At 36.1% G+C, this 19,793-nt stretch overlaps 1 protein-coding gene across 1 annotated transcript in view; it reads left to right on the top strand.

Annotated features, from left to right (window-relative positions):
* Positions 1–18,199, top strand: part of BRDT (bromodomain testis associated) — a 36,039-nt gene extending 17,840 nt beyond the window's left edge. Inside the window, exons 12-17 of the mRNA XM_036256344.1 lie at positions 3,872–3,933; positions 6,194–6,359; positions 12,325–12,422; positions 14,082–14,287; positions 15,110–15,284; positions 18,131–18,199. Of these exons, the coding sequence (XP_036112237.1) occupies positions 3,872–3,933; positions 6,194–6,359; positions 12,325–12,422; positions 14,082–14,287; positions 15,110–15,284; positions 18,131–18,199 (776 nt within the window). The remainder of the gene's footprint in view (positions 1–3,871; positions 3,934–6,193; positions 6,360–12,324; positions 12,423–14,081; positions 14,288–15,109; positions 15,285–18,130) is intronic.
* The last annotated feature ends 1,594 nt before the right edge of the window (positions 18,200–19,793 follow it).

Here is a 19,793-nt window from a genome sequence, read left to right as displayed (position 1 = left end):
AGCAGAAGCGGGTAGTTATCCAATCACTTTTTGTCACATGTAACAGAATTGTGATTTGTCTAATAAACCTTCAGTGATTTTTTTCCGTATATGGCATTATATTCCAGCTTTGTATATGGTAGTATATTCATATTCAATTTATCAAGTTTTAATTCCAGATTGGTTTACTGGTAATTGGCAATGCTGGAGTTTATCTCAGTGCTTGGTAGGAGATGGAAATTAAGCAAACCCTTTAATCAAATATCTGATTTCAGCTCTCTTTTTCTTACTCTATGATTAATTTTTTTTGCCTTTCTTTAAAATGAAAACTTTCCAAACTTTTTAAAAAATATATTTTTTATTGATATTTTAGAGAGAGAGAGAGGAAGGAAGGAGGGATAGAAACATTGAGGTGAAAGAGAAACATTGATTAGCTGCCTCCTGCATGCCCCCTACTGGGAATCAAGCCCACAACCCAGGCATGTGCCCTGACAGGGAATCAAACCTCTCAGTCCATGGGCGGATGCTCAATCCACTGAGCCATACTGTCCGGCTTTCCAATCAAACTTACATTGAGGTTTTGGGGAGATGTGAAAATAGAACATATTACATAACATGTATGTTATGAATTCATTTAGTAGTTTACATACATTATCTAATTTGATCCTCATAAAGGTAGGTGTGTATGTTATCACAGTTGTCTGGAGAGATAAGTGGACAGTGTACCTGTTGTCCCTACAGCACTGTTTCATTTATATTCGCAAGACCTGGTAGGGCTTCTTTGCTAATTAATGTGATCTTAAGCTTGAGAGTGAAAATGTATATGTTTGTCTTTTCATTCCAAAGGCCAGGGACTCATAAATATGCAGTTTTACTTTACTGTGTTCAGGGAAAGTCAATGATGTGAGAGCAGAATGAGAAGCAAAATGCTGAGTTTGGGGCTATCTGGTCTGCGGGCCGACGCTTTAACTGCTGAGCCAAACCGGCCAGGGCTGTTGTGTTTTTAAGTAAAAGTAAGTTTAAGGAAGGGCTCTTGGAGACAGGATCAGTGGGATAAGCCCAGGGTGAGCTGCCACTGCCCGCTGCTCCCCTGGCTGCAAGTTCATTAGAACTCTTAGAGTGTAGGATAGAGGAAGCAAAGGTCCATGCCTGAGAAAGGGGCACACTCAAAGAAAAGTGTGCCTGGCTTTGATTTTTCAAACTTGAAAATCTTTGATGCCTTTTGCTAGTATCTTTGGATTTTGAGGTGCTAATTTTTATAGTAATTCAGAGCTTTAATTTTATATGTCAGAAAACCAAGATAATGCCCTTGAGTTTTTAGCAGAATACTAACATGGTATGTCATATTTTTATTATACTTAAGAGTTTATATCAGAATAATGTAGTTCAGGTACATATGTGAACAGTTAAGACAAATGTATAGATGTGCATGTATTGTGAATATATTAACGAAGTCTGGTTGTTTTTGTTCAAAGGTGATACCATAATTTCTCCCATAAATGTAAAAGCTACCTGGATTTGTATCCTCAAACTTTGCAGTTTTTCTTCTTCCCTTCTCCTTCCACCTAACTCCCAACACTTAAATCATACTTGGTGGAGGGACATTGATATGGTTCATATCATTTTAAATACTTGAATTCTTTAGGTTAAAGCACGCTATGCACCAGCTCTAGGATAGACCCCTTGAACAGCTTGAGGCTCTAGCATGTAAGCTGGCAGCACCAACTCAAACACAGAAAATACTTCAGAGGTATAAACAGCAACCACACACCAGGCCAGGTCTGAGAAGGCAGATAAAATCAGGGTGAAAACCAGGATGCTGGGCCCTGCCTGCTTCACTCTCCTTTGTCTGAGGACACATGGAAAAAGAACCTCCCAACTGGACTGCAGGTTGAGGAACTCAGAACTCTCATGTCAAGTGAATATAGAAATATCTTTCCTCTTGGAAAGATAAAGATCTTTCTTGCTTATTCTCCACCACCACCATCCCCCCCCCACCCCCCGCTTTCTCTAACTCCCAAAGTCTGTGCAGCAGTAAGTCACTTATAATCATTTTGATTTGCCTGAAAGCAGAACAGTTGGTGTTTGATCGGATATAGAAAAATAAAACCATTTTTTCCTTTGAGGATTTTGCCCACTTGCCTTAGAGTATTCCCAGCATCCACACTGCAAGGGCTCACCACACTTTCAAATCATGCTTGACTTTCGATGTATTGACATCTATTGCTGGCCTCAGGCTTCCGAAACTGACACAGCCACTAATGTCAGAGATTCCAGATCAGTCTGTACGATTTGAAGAACAAAAGAGAATGTCCCTATCACTCAAAAAGAAGGCCATCAAGCTCTTCAGACATAAAAACATTCAACTTCCCTGGGAGTATTCTTTTTATCACTGAATTTTTAAAACTAGACTGTCAGCCATTATAGGTATTACTCATTTATACAGCAATTTTCTAATATAAGATGTTAGTAATTCTATTCCCCTAAGAGAGTTTATTCGAAAATATATCTCTTTATATAGGCAATTGCTTAATTTTAAGTTTTATTTCTTTATACTTTGACCCTATTTTGTACTTAATTGCAGTTCACTCAGTAAAATTCATTCTGATAACTTAAAAAAAGCACATTATTGACTGGCATTTAGCAATTTTAACAATGTCTAGCATCAAACATTTTAGGAAAGGAAAGAACAGTAACATATCCCATGGAAACTGATGGCATTTCAGGAGGCAAAAGGTAATTATTAAAATTAAAATGTTTTAAGTTTGAATAAGATTTGGTGTTGACCAGCCTTGGTGCTCATGAAAGCTGGCCTGGGGAGATGGGTCAAGGTATTAGCTACCAGTTTGGTGCTTTACCACAGTATCCCCAGCTTGTGGAAGAAAACAGCACCAGATTCCATTTTAGGATAAAGAAAGAGGAATCTCTGAATACCATGTCAGAGAGATCTCTTGTTATCACTACTCTACTGTCAGTGTCAGCTGTAAAGGTATTTGAAAAGGCAAATGAGTTACTATGAAACCCTTTTGTTGCCTGGCCGGTGTGGCTCAGTGGTTGAGCGTCGACCCCGTGCACCAAGAGGTCTCTGGTTTGATTCCCTGTCAGGATACATGCCCAGGTTGTGGGCCTAATCCCCAGTGGGGGCCATGCAGGAGGTGGCCAATCAGTGTTCTCTCTCATCGATGTTTCTATCTCTCCCTCTCCCTTTCTCTCTCATATAAATAAAGAAAAAAAAACACCTTTTGTTGCCATATAGTTGAAGCTGCCAAATAGCTTACCTGTAACTAGAGTATTAATTAGATGGGATCTTTATTACAATGCTTAGCAAACAAAGCAGACTTTACCATGAAATCAAATAGCTTTGCTTTTAAAAAAGACTGTATCTTCTCAGATAAATAACATATCCCCTTATAGTAAATTCTTATTATAATTAACCCCCATATGGCTATATTTATGGCTACTTAGAAAATGATGATTTTAATATAATTGGTACTGCTTGTTTAATTAAGACCCTTTCTCTTTTGTGACTTGTTCCTTTTTAAACTGTCACGAATTCAGACTCTTAACTGTGAAGTAATCCTCTGTTCTTTTTTGCCTAAATAATACAAATTGAAATTTGTGAGTGGATATGTGTTCCATTATGTGGAAAAGAAAAGATCCCTTTTAAAAGCAACTATCCCTTTAGAAATTTTGACTGATTCAAAGAGGGCAAAACCCTGGAAACTGTAAGACCATCTTGATTTAAGAAGTTGGTGTTAAAGGCATTTTCTTGATCACCATTTTATTTCTAATATGAAAAAAAATTGCAATTTAGATGTAATATTAAATTTGGCAGTATTTATTTAATATTTATTTATATAAATCTGAAGTATTTATTTATATATATTTGCAGACATGTTACCTAAATTTACTGAAGTGAAACAGAATAATTCTCCTCCTAAAGAGAAAGTAAAGGTAAGTTAATTCTCCATTTTTAACTTTCAAATTTAAAAAGCATGTATGTTATAATTCACCAGTAAAGTAGTAGCTTTTTTTTTTTTTTTATCCTCACCAAGGACGTTTTCCCATTTTTTGTTCAGATAGACTGGGAAGGAGAGAGAGGAAGAGAGAGAGAGAAACATCGATGTGAAAGGGACATCGAGTGACTGCCTCCCACAGGGCCAGGGACAAACTGCAACTGAGGTACGTGCCCTTAGTGGGAACCGAACCCGGGTCTCTCTGGACCACAGGCCGACACTCTAACCGCTGAGCCAAACCGGCCAGGGCAGTAGTAGCTTTCTTTACAATTGTTTTTTAAGTTAAACAGATAAGTAGAACAAATTATAGAAGTTTTGGCTTAGTCTTGAGAGTCTAAATACAGAGAGCAGCCTTGGTGTTCCCATGTACACACAGTAAGTTATGCAGTAAGGTGGAATTTCTCAAAAAAAAAGGAAGGGAATGGCAGCTAAGATTTCTAAAGATAAAGCTTACAGTTGCCAGCTATTTGAACACGTCTATGTTTGACTAGTGGTTGACATGTTTTGAAAAGGATAGAAGTGATTTTATCTTTTACTAATTCAGGTTGTTATCATAAAAATTTTAATCCTTTGTATGCATCCCAAATATAGAATTATGGGTATGTGCCTTTATTAAATTATAAACTTATTTAACAACACCTAACTAGGTTAGGGGAATACAGTATGAGTCACACTGTCTTGAATGAGCTCTAAGTTGTGAGAAGAGATTTTATGATTAGTGCTATAGTAATCTATGTTCATAATTTATTGAGGAAATGAAGGAGTGTGTGTGTGTGTGTACTGCCTGGAGGAGGGAATGCTCAAACTGGGATTTAAATTACAGGGAGAGAGAAGAAATGGTCAGGATATTGACATACAGATGAGGGACTTATTTTTTAAAGAAGGTAGTAAGCACAAGCACAAGGAGGTGTGTTCAGGGAAATAGCAACAGGTGGTTTTTTTAAGGATTAGTTGGTTTGGGAGCTATAACAGGGTGGGCTTGAACACCTAAGTGAAGTGTTAATATTTAATTTGGTAGGCAGGAGTGAGCTCTCAAAGTCTTTAGAGTAGGAAGAAGAATGCAGATGCTAGTCTTGGCATGGGTACTAATAGAATTAGAAAATAATATCAAGTTATCAACAAACTTTGGAAGCCTTCTCAATACATAGCATGTAGAACACTACCTTTATGATCTGTTTGTGGCCATAATTTTTTTCATTGTCACTGATTGAGGAATAGAATGCCCATTTATGATAAAAGAGGGAATATATTTAGGATCATAAATATATATATTTATGTGTTTCAGAAAATGATTATTTGCTTATTTAAACCTCATCATTTGACATGAAGCTTTGGGTTTGGGGTCTGCATTGTTGGAGTGAACATTCCTATAGCATTAGTTTTGTTCAAGGTATTCTACTCACTTCTCTAACCCCTTTCTTAGAGGACAGGGCCTGCCTTATTCATCTCTACTACCAACAACTCAGCACTTAGTAGATAAGGTACCTGGGCTCTTTGGTATCATAACTTAGCTTGCCACTGAATTAGATGTGAAATTTTAGATAAAGTGCTTTTATATATCTCCTATTGTATATAATAAATTAGGAAAATAATTATATAAACTCAGAAGATTATTGTAAGAATTAAAGAACTATATGAAGGGCTTAACCTGGTGCGTTACACAGTGTAAGCATTAAATAAGTGTTAGCTATTATAATACAGCTTTTACTTAATAATTAACTCTGAGTACTAAATCAGAATTTGTGGATAGTCTTATGGGTCAACCATCATGTGATTTTAACCCTCCCTCTCCCTTTAGGTCTGTAATTCAGTAAAGAAAAAGGGGTAAAAGGATTTGTCTCTAGATTTGGTATAAAGGCTGAGTTTTTATTTTCAGTAAATCACAGGAAAGCATTTGAAAATAAGCAGCATTGTTTGATAATATACATGTAAATCTACATGTACCAGTAACTAAGATTTTAGGCTTTGACTAACTCTACTTACAAGCCATATGATGACCAAGATATTTAATCTTTCTAAACCTTAGTTTTTTCATTTGTAAGAGAAGCATAATTATACCTTACAAGTTTGTGTGACTTAATATCATATTCAAAGATAGTGTTAAATTATATTCTTTTCTTGTATTCCTGTATTCTTAGTTACATTTCTTGTGTGGTTAAAACTCTGAACGATAATTTTATTTAACTTTGTCTTAACAGATACAATCTTCTGTGCAAGGTACAACCTCTTGTTCTGCTCCCCTTGTTCATCAGACTACAAGTGGAGCACCACCAAATCACCACCAGTTAGCAGTTAATCGTCAAGAAATAGAACCTATACAGAGTGTGAAAAACATCTCACCTTTACAAACCCTGACTCCCTCAGGTAATGAATTAGCCAGTAAATGACTGCAAACAAGAAACTGACTTCTAAGTCTGTTTTTGATGATGCTGAGGTCATCTTGTTATGTATCTGGGATGCTGACAATTATGGCTGGTAAATTTTAGGTTAGAAATAATCACTGAAACAAATTGTTAGAAATTATCTACTTCATACCCAAAGGCACTCTTTGTATTTGAATGAAAAATTATTTGTACACTTCACATGCAACTTATTTTCATATACATTACATACATTGGCATGTGTGCCTATAAAAACTTGTCACTGCCAGAGCCCATGCTACCAAGTTCTGAGTAGACTTGAGAAATGTTGCTCTTAATTTCAGACACCTGTGCTTGTATGGGTTGGAAAGGTAGGACGGAATACACAAAAGATATTTAGAGATTCCATAGAAAGTGAAATGAAACTACATACTTTAGATAGATTAAAGTTAAGGAAACTTGGGCTAAGAAATACTTGCCTAATGATAGTTCTTATTTACCAAAAATATCTTCCAAAAGCTCGCTAACTTTTTATATTGTTAGATTCATTAGACTTTACAAATATCTTATTTTGAAGGTATTGCCTGTCTCGGCATGGTTTTCCTGGGGATGTGTGGCATAAGGATACTTATGATAATGACGAGCCCAGCCTAGGGAGTGCCTGAACCTTGAGACTGATGTATTTGGGCCAGTCTAGAGGCAGGTGTGGATATCTGTTGTGCATATCTCCTTCCCTCTAGGCCGCTCCTGGGTTTCCAGATGGCCTTCCAAAGGTAGACGTTTCTCCAAAGCAGAAGAAATTTCTAAGCTGTTTTTCTGCAGCATAGATTAGGAGGAACAGAGAAGTTTTGATCCTCCTCTGTTGCTTCCAGTAAAAGTTCCTTACTATTCTGTGTTTGAGTATACCATTTAGTATGTATTTAACTTGAGTTATAGCTTTTCATTGTGGAGATCAAGAGAGAACATGTCTAAGGCAACACTGGAGGGCTTCTCAGGAAGAAGAATAAGAAAAGATCCAGAGTGTAAAATACTTACTCTTTTCTGAAAAAAAGATTTTCAAGGTACTCGGGAGAATCACTGAAGGTGTAGTAATAATGACCTAGTGGTTCTCGATCATGAATTACTACCTTGAATACCACATGTGGGCCTTTTATTTTGTAAACAGGTAGCTTAAATCAGGAGCAGAACAATATCAGATTTTATATTCAGGATGAGATCACTAGTTACTATATGGAGAATGGATTAAGATGAAGATGCTCTGATGTAGTTGGGACCATGTAGGAAATCTGAGTGCTACAGTCTTAAGAAAGAAATTATAAAGACCAAAACTAAGGCAGTAACCACAGGCAATATGTAGATAATTCGCAAGATATTTTTCTGGCTGAATTGATAGACTTTGTTAGAATGAAAATCTTACCAGGATTTTATCCAACAGTTGGGTTGAAAATAACAGGTAGTGCTCATTTTGGACATGTGAGATGCTGTAGAATGGCTAATTGGAAATATACAGCCAGAAATATGTGGGGAGCATAATAAGAAATATAATTCAGGAATTATCAGCATTGTAGAATCTACTTGCAGCCATGAGAATGAATGAATGAAAATACTCAAGAAAATTGTGCTGCGCATGAAAAGGAAGGTCAAGGACAAAATTCTAGGAAACAAAACTTCCTCAGTAATGGAAAAAAATCAGTAAGTTAAAACAAGAGGTAATCAAAGGTAGAATAAGAAAAATGGTATAACAGAAGTTTAGGAAGAAGTTTAGGAAGAGGGATTATTAGATGGAAATCATCACCAAAAGTATCACAAACTGTAAAACATTAAAGTAAGATAAGCATTGAGGAGAGAGGATTAAAACTGGCAGTGTGAGATTTATTCATTCATTCATTCATTCATTCATTCAGCTTTTTCAAAATCTCTTTTAGTGGCCATTGTAATTGGGGCTGAAAGCAGATTGTTATAAATTGAGAAGTAATGGAATCTGAATATAAACCAGCCTTTCAAGAAGTTTGTTGGTGAAGCAGATAGGAAGGGAAGATACCTGTGCCTTGAATACTAAGATTTTTGTTGTTGTTAATTCTTACCCGAGGATATTTCCCATGATTTTTAGAGAGAGTGGGACGGACGAAGAGGGAGAGAGAGAACATGGATGTGAGAGAGACACATCAATTGGTTTCCTCCCTCATGACTCTAACCGGGGCCAGGGATCGAACGTGCAACCCCGGCATCGCACCCGTGACTCTTTGTCTGAGGGCCAATGCTCTAACTTCTGAGCCAAACTGTCCAGGGTTTTTTGTTTGTTTGTTTGTTTTTAAGACTAGGAGATACTGTTCTGTTTTGAGTTTTTGAATCTAAGATTTGAACACGTTGGTCAGAAAGAATCAGAGTAGGGAAAAGTTGCTGTTTTATTATAGTAAGTTCATAGGAGAATGGTAGGGATGGCCTTGAAGAACAAAGAGAATGAAAAACAATGGGAAAGAATGCGGTCAAGAGGGTTTTTAAAGAAATCCTATCTATGAAAAGTTAGGCTTTAAATATCTAAGTCTTCAGTCGGAATCACTTACTATATTACTTCAGTTTTTCTGTTTATATGTGATTGTAACAGAATATGTAAAGGAAAAGTTTGGATGATGATAGAGTGGCTAGCTAGTCTATTACACTTATCAATTTTACCAGTTTTCCAAAAGTGACGTGGTTTGCATTTGCCAACTGTAGGTGGCACTATGCCCAAGAGAAACTGCAAATATATATACATGATATAAAATGTAAAAAGAAATTTATTTTTCTGGAGTTTAATCTCAATGGAAGGAAATTTTAGGTTAAACCTTAAATTTAAACAATGGAAGTAAAAAAGTGTTTACTGAAGTTTTCTTACCGAAAGAAGACGACAATATTAAATTAAGTAAAAATTGAATTTTAAGTATTATCAGTTTTCTTCAAAATAACTGCCATTATCTCTACATGAATTGAAAAATGTTGGTCAGAAACAAGTTGACATTTTTAGTCACAAAGGACTACTACAATATCCTTATAACTTGACCTTTCTCCAGCTTATAAGAATCTCTCAGTTTTATTAAGAATTTTTAAAAAATCAATACTTATGCTGTCATCACTAATGTGGAGTAGCATGGCGAATGAAAACGTAAATTAAAGACGTTGCCATCTAGTAGCAGAAATAAACAACTGGAATATAAACTAAAAAATAATAGGCCCGCCCTGGCCGGTTTGGCTCAGCGGTTAGAGCGTCGGCCTGCGGTCTGGAGAGACCCGGGTTCGGTTCCCGCTAAGGGCACGTACTTCGGTTGCAGTTTGTCCCCGGCCCTGGTTGGTCGTGTGGGTGGCAGCCACTCGATGTGTCCCTTTCACGTCGATGTTTCTCTCTCTCTCTCTTCCTCTCTCTCCCTCCCACTCTACCTGAACAAAAAATGGAAAAATGTCCTCGGGTGAGGATAAAAAAAAAATAAAATAAAATAATAGGCCCTAAAAGAAGCAAAAATGAAATTTGAGGAGGTGGGAAGACCAAATAACCTGATCTCTTCTGCAGATGTGTGTTTTACAGAATAAATATCATTTGAGCTGGATACTGGAGAAAAATAAGACTTATGTATGTATATCTAGGATTGGAAGGTATTTGTATGGTGGAGAGCAATATGAATTAAGGCAGTTAGGAAACCAGTCATTCGATGTGATTAAAGCTTTGGGTGGACAAACAAAAATACACCGAAATAAATTTGGAAAGGTAGACTAGATTCAGATCATAGAGAACCCAGATGTCGCCCTGGCTGGTTTGGTTCAGCGGTTGGAGCGTCAGCCTGCGGACCAGAGAGTCCCCAGGTCTGTTCCCGCTAGGGGCACGTACCAAAAAAAAAAAAGCCCAAATATCTAGAGACTTTGGACTTGATGGTAATGGTATAGTCAGTGGGCAGCCAATGAAGGTTTTTTGAGTGAAAGGGTGTGCTTCAAGGTAATTAATTTGCCAATATTACGTAGGACAGTTGGAGGAATGGGGCATAGAGACCAGAGAGCAACTGGGTTGTTGCAATAGTAGGGGGAAGTGAAGAAAAGTGATGGAAGGAAACAAAAGGGGAAAGTTGAAAAAAATTACATACAAGGGTAGAAATGAGTAGGTTTGCAAAATATGAATATATGCTAAGTTTCATAACAAAGGAATATAGCTTTTGTGGCTTAGAGGATACTAGCTGGATACTAACAAGTCCAGGCTGATAAACCTGGAACACAGATGTGTGAGGCAAGATGAGTTTTATAGTGTTTTGAGGTACCAGTGGGTCATCCAGATGAAAATGTTTTCAGAGAGTTGGACCCTTAACATACTTCCTAGGCTTCTATGACACTGTTTTCCTGATCATCCCATTTCTGAATATTCCTTACAGATATCTCTGTCTGCCTACCTTTAAATGTTGATAATACTCTGAATTATATCCTTAAACCTCTTATTTTACTTTATGAAAGCAGGAATTTTCAGCCATGTTCCTAAGCATAGGCTTACTACCCTGGTGACTGACTCCCTGTCATAGCAATGGGCTTGGAGCAGACTTCCATTTGGTCAGGTGTGCAGTGATCTAGACTTTCTTCCTGGATGATCTTGGTGTCTATGATTTCTAGTCTTGTTTTTGCTTTTTGTTTTTTAATATTTTTTCTTTATTTTAGAGAGAGAGGGAAAGAGAGATAGAAACATCAATGAGAGAGAACATCGACTGGCCGCCTCCTACATGCCCCGCCCTGGGGATCAGGTCCACAAACTGGGCATGTGCCTGACTGGAAATCGAATCTACGACCTCTTGGTGCATGGGTCAACGCTCAACCACTGAACCACCCCGGCTGGGCTCTAGATTTTACAACTGAAGTATCCAAGCTCCAGGCATATTTATACTACTCTAAGAACATCTGTTCTTAAACATAGCATAAGTTTGTCAAACAGCATTTCAAAACTAAATTTTTCCTTTTTAATTCCCACATTTAAATCTTCCCTCATTAATTATTGATAATGGCACTGACACCACTTAGCAAACTGAGAGACATTTAGAATTTAAATGTGTTTCTACACTATGTAAATGGCCAGGATTTTGTGAGCCTGGGTCAGTTAACAAAGATAGCGATACAGTTTTTATTTGCTCCCTCCGTCCTTTTGCCACTAGTTAGGACCTACATACAGAGAATTGAAATAAAAATGACCCAATTAAGTTTCATGCATCAGGATACTCTTGTTCAGAAATGACAGAAAACAGCTCAAACAATAAGGAATTTTATTACTATACATAACCAGTAGGTCAGTTGTGCAGGCATGGTTTTACCAAGGTGCAAGCTCTCTTTCTGTAGTTATCTTCACCTATAATAAATGACAAATTTGTATGAAAGCTTAACAATTAACAGGATTGCATGCTTGTTGTTGTTTTTTATTCTTTTTACCTCTGAGTCAAACTAACCTTTTGCTACTCTCATCCCCTCACTAGCTAGCTATTATAGGTATCTGGTGTCTTATTTCTTCCATTCTTTGTGTTTTCTCTGTTCTCCATTTGGCCACCAGGCTGCGTCTTTCCCTGGAAGCCCTACATTGGCTTAGTTAGGCCTTCTCTTTCCTAAGTGATTCACTGGTCTGGGGGTAGGATTACCGTGATTGGCTTGGCCTAATGAAGACCTATCTCTGGAGTCACCCTATACACTGGAGGACTGCTATACTTTGGGGACAGATAAAATAGATTTTGGTGGGTGAGCCACAATGTCAGCTATACTTTTTGCTGACAAAAAAAAGAGAGAAAGAAACAAATAGAGGAGGTAAATTTCAACTGAAAAGATTTTACAGTATAATGTTTCCCAGTAGAGTTAAGGATTAAAAAATTAGTCATTCTGTTTTCATAGTTTCTGACCTTGAGGGGTTGGGGGGGAGTCAAATTCTGGACAAGCAAGATGAAGTATCTTGATTACACTCTTCCAAAAATGTGTGCATCTAGGTGATTCTGAAAATCGCTTGAATGGCCTAACTGAGATGCATCAGCCTGGTGATGACACAGTGGTATTCGAATCTGAATGTCAAGTTCCTGTGCAGAAGGTAAGAGGAATGTTATTTTTTTTTTCTCACAAATATTTAAGTGATTTAAAATTTAACATAGAAATGGCACTAGAGGTATTTTAAGCCCTAACTAACTTGAATGAGATTTTGGATCTCTAAACCTAATTTTTGCCTATTTACAAATAAAAAATCACCCGTGAGCAACGCCCTTTTCCCACCCTAAGTTCTCATGATTGTATTTAATTGTAAATTCTGTAATGCCAGTATTTGCCAGGTATCCTGGGTTGGTGTTTTTATTTTTTTATAATCCTCACCCGAGGACATGTTTAGAGAAAGAAACATCGATTGGTTGCCTTCCACATGGTGCCCCAACCAGGTACTGAACACCAATTTGGGAGATTTAATATGAAAAAACATAAAATTTCTTCTTCAGTCTTTTGTTGTTGTTGTTGTTGTTGTTCGAGTTTCTTTACTTTGTCTGATTTTTTTTAAAGCCTTTTTTTGGAAGCAGTTTTAGATGCACAACAGAATTGAGAGGAAGGTACAGAAATTTCCCTTAAACCCGTGCCCCAACACATGCACAGACTCCCCCATTATCAACATCCCCCACCAGGATGGTATACTTGTTAGAGTTGATGAACCTGTACTGACACATCATTGCTGAAAATTCATAGTTTACATTAAGGTTCACTTTTGGTGTACATTCTGTGGGTTTGTACAAATGTATAATGACATGTATCCACCATTATAGCGTGCTACAGACTATTTTCATTGCCCTAAAAATACTGTGTTCTGCCTACTCAGCTCTTTCTTTCCTCCTTCCCAGCTCCTCAATCTTGCATGTTAATAATACTGCTTTGGGCCCTGGCCAATTTGGCTCAGCAGTTAGAGTATCAGCCCGTGGACCGGAGAGTCTGGGGTTTGGTTCCCGCTAAGGGCATGTACCTCGGTTGCAGTTTGTCTCTGGCCCTAGTTGGGGTCATGTGGGTGGCAACCACTTGGTGTGTGTGTGCTACCCCACCCCCACTCTATCTGAAGATAAATGCAAATGGGTCCTCGGGTGAGGATAAAAAAAAGATAATGCTGCTTTGTGTATATTTGGTTAAATAAATAACATATATCATAAAAAGTTTACTTTTTTAAGAAGACTTTTTAAGGTAATGTGGAAGATTTTAAACTACATGTATTTCTAGTGGGCAGCACTGATCTAGAGCATGGCATCTCATTTAGGAACAGTGGTCACAATCAGTTAGTTAATTCTTCATACCAAAAGAAAATAGCTATGCTAGATGGCTCTGAACAAATAATGTGCCATTCTTATGGCATCATCTTACTTTGTCTGTTATTAGTCATTTGCATATTTGCTTTATTTTCCCTATAGGATCATAAATATTGTCATTACAGTGACTGTTTTATTTATTTTTATGATTTTTGCAGATTGTCGTACCCTTAATACGTTTTATATTACATTGAAATAATTGTCAAGCATATTATTTTAATTTGGTCTTAGATAAATAATTTGATTTAGCAGATCTGTTTTCATATTTTTTTCTGACTCTAATAACCTTTTACTAAATTATATGAAGCCTTTGGAGTTTTAATTTGATCTATAGCCGTATCAAAAAATGTTGTTTTCCTTCCAAAATTTGGACAGCATCTGTAAACATAGACTGAATCAAACATTTTTTTTTTTTTTAGGATATAAAAATCAAGAATGCAGAGTCTTGGAAAAGTTTAGGCAAACCAATCAAAACTTCAGGTGTACGGAAATCCTCAGATGAGCTCTTCAACCAATTTAGAAAAGCGGCAATTGAAAAGGAAATAAAAGCTCGAACACAGGAACTAGTACGGAAACATCTGGAACAGAATACAAAGGAACCAAAAATATTTCAGGAAAATCAGAGGTCTGTAATTTACTGTATTGATGGAGGCTTTGGGAGAGCTAGACATGTATTTAAATATATTAAAATTCTGACCTGGGCTGATTCAGCTGTTTTTAGTGCAACAGAGAAAATTATAATTACAAAAGAGTAAATTTGGGAGGGGGGGCTGTTAATCCTCACCTGAGGATATTTTTCCATTGACTTTTAGGTAGAATGGAAGGGAGTTGTAGAGGGAAGGAGGGAGCAAGAGAGAAACATCAGTGTGTGAGAGGAGAGAGACATTAATCGGTTGCCTCATGCATGGCCCCAAATGAGGCTGGGGATCGGATCTGGTCGAACCTGCAACCCAGGTATGTTCTCTTGACTGGGAATTGAACCTGCAACCCTTTGGTCCGCAGGCCAGTGCTCTAACCACTAAGCAAACCAGCCAAGACTGATTCAACTACTTTTAGTAGAACACAAGAGAAAATTATAATGGCAAAAGAGTAAATTTGTATTGATTTTTTTTACTGATAAGTAGTATGCTTTGAAAAGGAGAGAAATAATCAAATCATTCATTAAGCTATTGAAGATACTAATATTTCTAAATGATAAATATTTCATAATTTCCCAGAAATGTCTTAATATTGTTTCCATACTATGTGTAAGAAGATAGTAGTATACCTTAGTCACAGTTTTCCAAAACCTTCTCTTTGTTAGATGTCAAAAATAAAACTTAAAAATAATGTTACAATAAATGAAGGGGGGGTATCCAGAACATTGCTTTATAATTGTCATTTAATAGCATATCTTTGTAATAACTTTTAAAGAATTTGAAACCTACTTTGAGCTCTACTGTTTCAGGGATCCTGGCTTCACTCCAGAATCTTTTTCAAATAAGATGCAAAACAAGTGCCTTGGAGAAGAGCAAAAAGAACATCAGCTGTCATCGGAAGCTCAAGAGAAAAGTAAACTCTGGCTTCTCAAAGAGCGTAATTTAGCAAGGGAGCGAGAGCAAGAGAGGAGGAGAAGAGAAGCAGTAAGTGAATTGTAGTTTACTAAACCCAACAAAGGAAAGATTTAACAGAGCAGTGTCTTCACATGTTTGAAGATGTATTTGAGGTAGTTTTTCATTGGCAGTGGAGCTACCTCTTTAGTGAGGATCGGGTTCTAAAATCAGGGCCTAAAATAAAATGTTCCTTGTCAAAAGGCATCCTGAAGCTACTACAATATGTGGGTTCAAATCCTGATTCTGCCATTTACTAGACATTTGGGTCTGGACCAGCTATTCAATCTCTCTGTCCTCAATTTCCTTATCTATAAAGTGGGAATAATAATATCTATGGTGAAGATGAAATTAATTAAATTTTTTAAATATGTTTTTTTATTGATATTTTAGAGAGAAAGGAAGGGAGAGATAGAAACATCCGGTTTGAGAGAGAAACCTTGATCGGCTGCCTCTTGCTTGTTTTGTTTCCAATGAGAAATTTGATGCCTTTGTTCCTCTGTATCAAACATGCCCTTCCATCTGGCCACTTTTAACAGTTTTATTTATCACTGTTTTCAGAAATTGTTTTCTTCATTTTTCCTTGCCCTTTGTTGATCAGATTGGAGGTGTATGTTCATGGTTTTCTTCAAGCTTGGAAAAATTGCAGATATTATTGCTTTTATTTTTTTTTGTTTTCCTCTTTTTCTCTTTTTAGTGACCCCAGTTACTCATTAGACCACTTAAAGTGGTACGCCACTCAGAGATGCTCTTCTAATGTTTAAATTCTCTTTTCCCCTTGGAGTTTCATTCTAGATAAATTCATTAATTTTCTATATCTAATCTGCTATGGATTCCATCCGGTATATTTTTCTTCTCAGACATTATAGTTACTTCCAGAAGTTTGATTTGATAGAAATGTCCTTTATCTATGCGATTAAATATAATAGTGACTAGTCACATGTGTGACTAATAAATTTTACCCAATTTCAATGAATTTAAACAGTAAAGTTTTATGTTGTCTTTTTTATGGTAGTTAGGAGCTCTTTATTAAAATTTCACTGGTACTTTACTAAACGCCTTTCTCTAGTGACCTGGGAATTTTCCTGTTGGGACTCACAAGGGCCTGATTTCAGTCACCCATAAGTGATTTCTCAGCAACCTACTAACCACCTAACAACCCAACTAGGTAACCCGATATAATTTCTAATATCCTACCCACTTTTCTGGAACTTGACTGGACCTGGAATCCACTGAAACTTGACAAATAATGCCACGTTTAGCAGCTTGGGACTCGTCACTCTTGACAACCTGAACTCTTATGTTGCTGCCACTTGACAGATCCATACTCTAAAAACCTGCCATAGCTTGAACCCTAGCAGAGTTCACCTCATGCCAGTTCCTTTCTCCAAGTTTTTTTCTTAATTTTGAATGGTTGAAGTACTGTATATATCAGGACCGCTGGGAAAGGAATATCCAGGTTATCATGTCAGCTGCGGAGAGCGTACTTACGTCATGGCAACTGCTATTAATGTGGAGAATAACCAGTTCCATATCAATAATTATTCCAAGGGAAGATTTTAGTCAGGATGGAAGAGAATGTGAAATAAAGTGTCTTTAAATAAAACAAGTTTAATTATAGTATTCTTGGAATTTTGCAGCATGTTTGGATACTTAGAGGAGTATCACATGATATTTCGACTAGGACAAGGTGTCCAACGCTTATATTGGAGGGTTAAAATATACCTTTAAGGAACTCTCTGGATCTGGATAGACATTTGGCCTCCTAAGAGCTGTAACCTGGGTTAAGATGTAAGAAATTATCTTTTTTGGCTCTAAGGCATATTTAAAGGAATGTTTGTAGCCCGGCCGGTGTGGCTAAGTGGTTGAGCGTCAAGAGGTTGTGGGCCTGTTCCCAGTGGGGGGCATGCAGGAGGCAGCTGAGCAGTGTTCTCACTCACTGATGTTTCTATCTCTCCCTCACCCTTCCTCTTTCTCTAAAATTTAATAAAGAAAAAAAATAATAAAGAAATGTTTGTTGTTCATCAGGGTCACACATGACTTTTTAATATCCTTTTTTGTAGATAAGTAATAATTCCAGATCTTTTCCCAGATGGCTAGAGACAACATTAATTCCTGTCTGGGGAGTTAACCAACTAATTGAAAATTGATGCTTTTAATCTACTACTCCGAGCTGTTACAGTTTACTGATAAAAATAAATTTTTTGAACTTTCATAGTTGGTTTCATTTCAGATGCCAGAGAATATCTAAGATGTATTACAGGACATGTAGAGAAGGCTTCAAAATGTAGTAAACATTTGTTTCCTTTGTCTTAATTAGCCTTTTCTTTACTTTAGCTTATTTTAAATGTCTCCTTAATACTTAATAGACAATACTGCACTGAGTGTTATACATGCATTCTGGTTTGGTCTTCATAAATACCTACATATAAGATAAAAGGTCCTTAGGTTACATAGCTATTAAGTGGCAGAATCAAGGAAAGCCCATAGCTTTAGCATATAGTTCTCTCGCATAAGTAAGATATTGGTTCATTCAGAAAATTTATGTGTCTAGCACTATGTTGGTTACAGAGATACATGAAATAATGTGATCTCAGTTCATATTCTTATTAATACCCACTCTGTCAACACTGAGAATTTTCTCTGACTTGAAGAGAAAGATTAAACTTGTTCTTAGAGTTCTTTATCACATAAACAGTATTTTAACAAAAATTAGTATATAAACAAATTAAAAATTATATACAAACTCATTATGCTAAATAAGTTGGATTCCTGTTATATGATCTGTTCCAAATGTTGCACAATCATGTTTATATAGATGTAATGAAGGCATAAATTTTTTAAAGTAACATTTAAATTTTCTCTTCTTTTTTTTATAGATGGCTGGTACCATTGATATAACTCTTCAACATGACATTATGACAATGTTTGAAAACAACTTTGATTAAAACTCAGTTTTTAAATTAACCATCAACTAAAAATGGATGATAAAAAGATTAAGATGCATGTGGCAAAATGATTGCTTTCAGACACCAAAACACCAATCTTATGTTGTATTTTGACTGCTCTAAAATGATTAAACAATTTTCACTTACATTTCTTAATAGGTATATGTTCATTTTTTTAATGACATAATTACAGGACATTTTATAATACTGGATCCATAAAAACTGAATAAATTTCCAGATGTTACTCATTTTATAAATAATTGTCTGCTATGTATTATAGGCCTTGTCTTAGGAAAGATAGTCCCTGCTTGTTTAAAAAAGGAATATATAAAGGTGTATCAAAAACATAGTTTCTGTTGAGTTTTTAACTTTTAAAACAAATATTTGTTTGTCTTCAAAAATATTTAGAACCTCTAATAAATAAGACTTGGTTTCTCTGAGTGTCAGGTTACATAAGATTTTCTGCTGATTATATATTCAAAATTTATACTACAATTAGTTTAAACAAAATATTACCTGTGGTTTGAAATATGTTAAACTTGAGGCAAGATAACTAGCAATAAATATTAATTATGTATATAAGTCTCTAGGAACCTATGCAGCGTTTCTTAACATATATGTGATAGCAATGAATGTTTAAATTTTTACTTAATTATAATAAGTTCTTTATTTAAATCTGTAAACTATTTTTCATTATTCTCAAGTTGCTATTATGTATAAATCATGTGTATCGGCTCCATGTATTTTAAAATTTTGGACTCTTGCCCTGGCCGGTTTGGCTCAGAGATTAGAGTGTTGGCCTGTGGACTGATGGGTCGTGGGTTTGATCCCCATGTGGGAGGCAACCACTCAGTATGTCTCTCTCACATTGATGTTTCTCTCTCCCTCCCTCCCTCCCTCCTTCCCTTCCACTGTATCTAAAAAAATCAATGGAAAAATATCCTCAGTGAGGATTAATAAAAAATAAAATAAAATTTTGGACTCTTTAAGTGTTACATGATTCAGGCACTATTCTGATATTATCTAAAGTAAAATTTTAATATATATATATGTATTATAGAGAGAAAAAAGTTCATATTTTTATAATCAATACATTTTTTGGAAACATTTTACACTATCACCCATTTAGAAAACATGATTAACTAGTAGTTAAAATGATGGTGATAACTTCATACCTATTAACATAGCTAGTGTTAAAGTAATAGTCATACCTATTCAATTATACCTGTTTCTAACCTAGAAATTAATATGTTCATACTAACAATATGCATTATGTTTAAAAGATCATGTAAGTATAGTTGAGGTATATCTATATATGATCTGTGTGTGTGTGAAAGATATATCAGAAATGCAGCTCTGGCTGGTTTGGCTCAGCGGTTGAGCCTCGGTCTACGGACCAGAGCGTCCCGGGTTTGGTTCCTGCTAGGAGTACGTACCACAAAAAAAGAAAGAAAGAAAAACACAGCGCTTACAGATTTGTTTGTTTTTCATTTTCTTTGCACTTCAGTATTTTATGGTTCTCTTTAATATTGATTGTGTAATACTGTTTTAAGATCTGGGAAATTTTCTTTTTTTTTTTTTTTTTTGTTTTTAT

The sequence above is a fragment of the Molossus molossus genome, unplaced genomic scaffold (genome assembly GCF_014108415.1).
Source record: "Molossus molossus isolate mMolMol1 unplaced genomic scaffold, mMolMol1.p scaffold_m16_p_12, whole genome shotgun sequence".
NCBI lineage: Eukaryota > Metazoa > Chordata > Mammalia > Chiroptera > Molossidae > Molossus > Molossus molossus.
The sequence above is the reverse complement of the archived record's forward strand: the minus strand, read 5'-3'. Positions and strand labels throughout refer to the sequence as shown.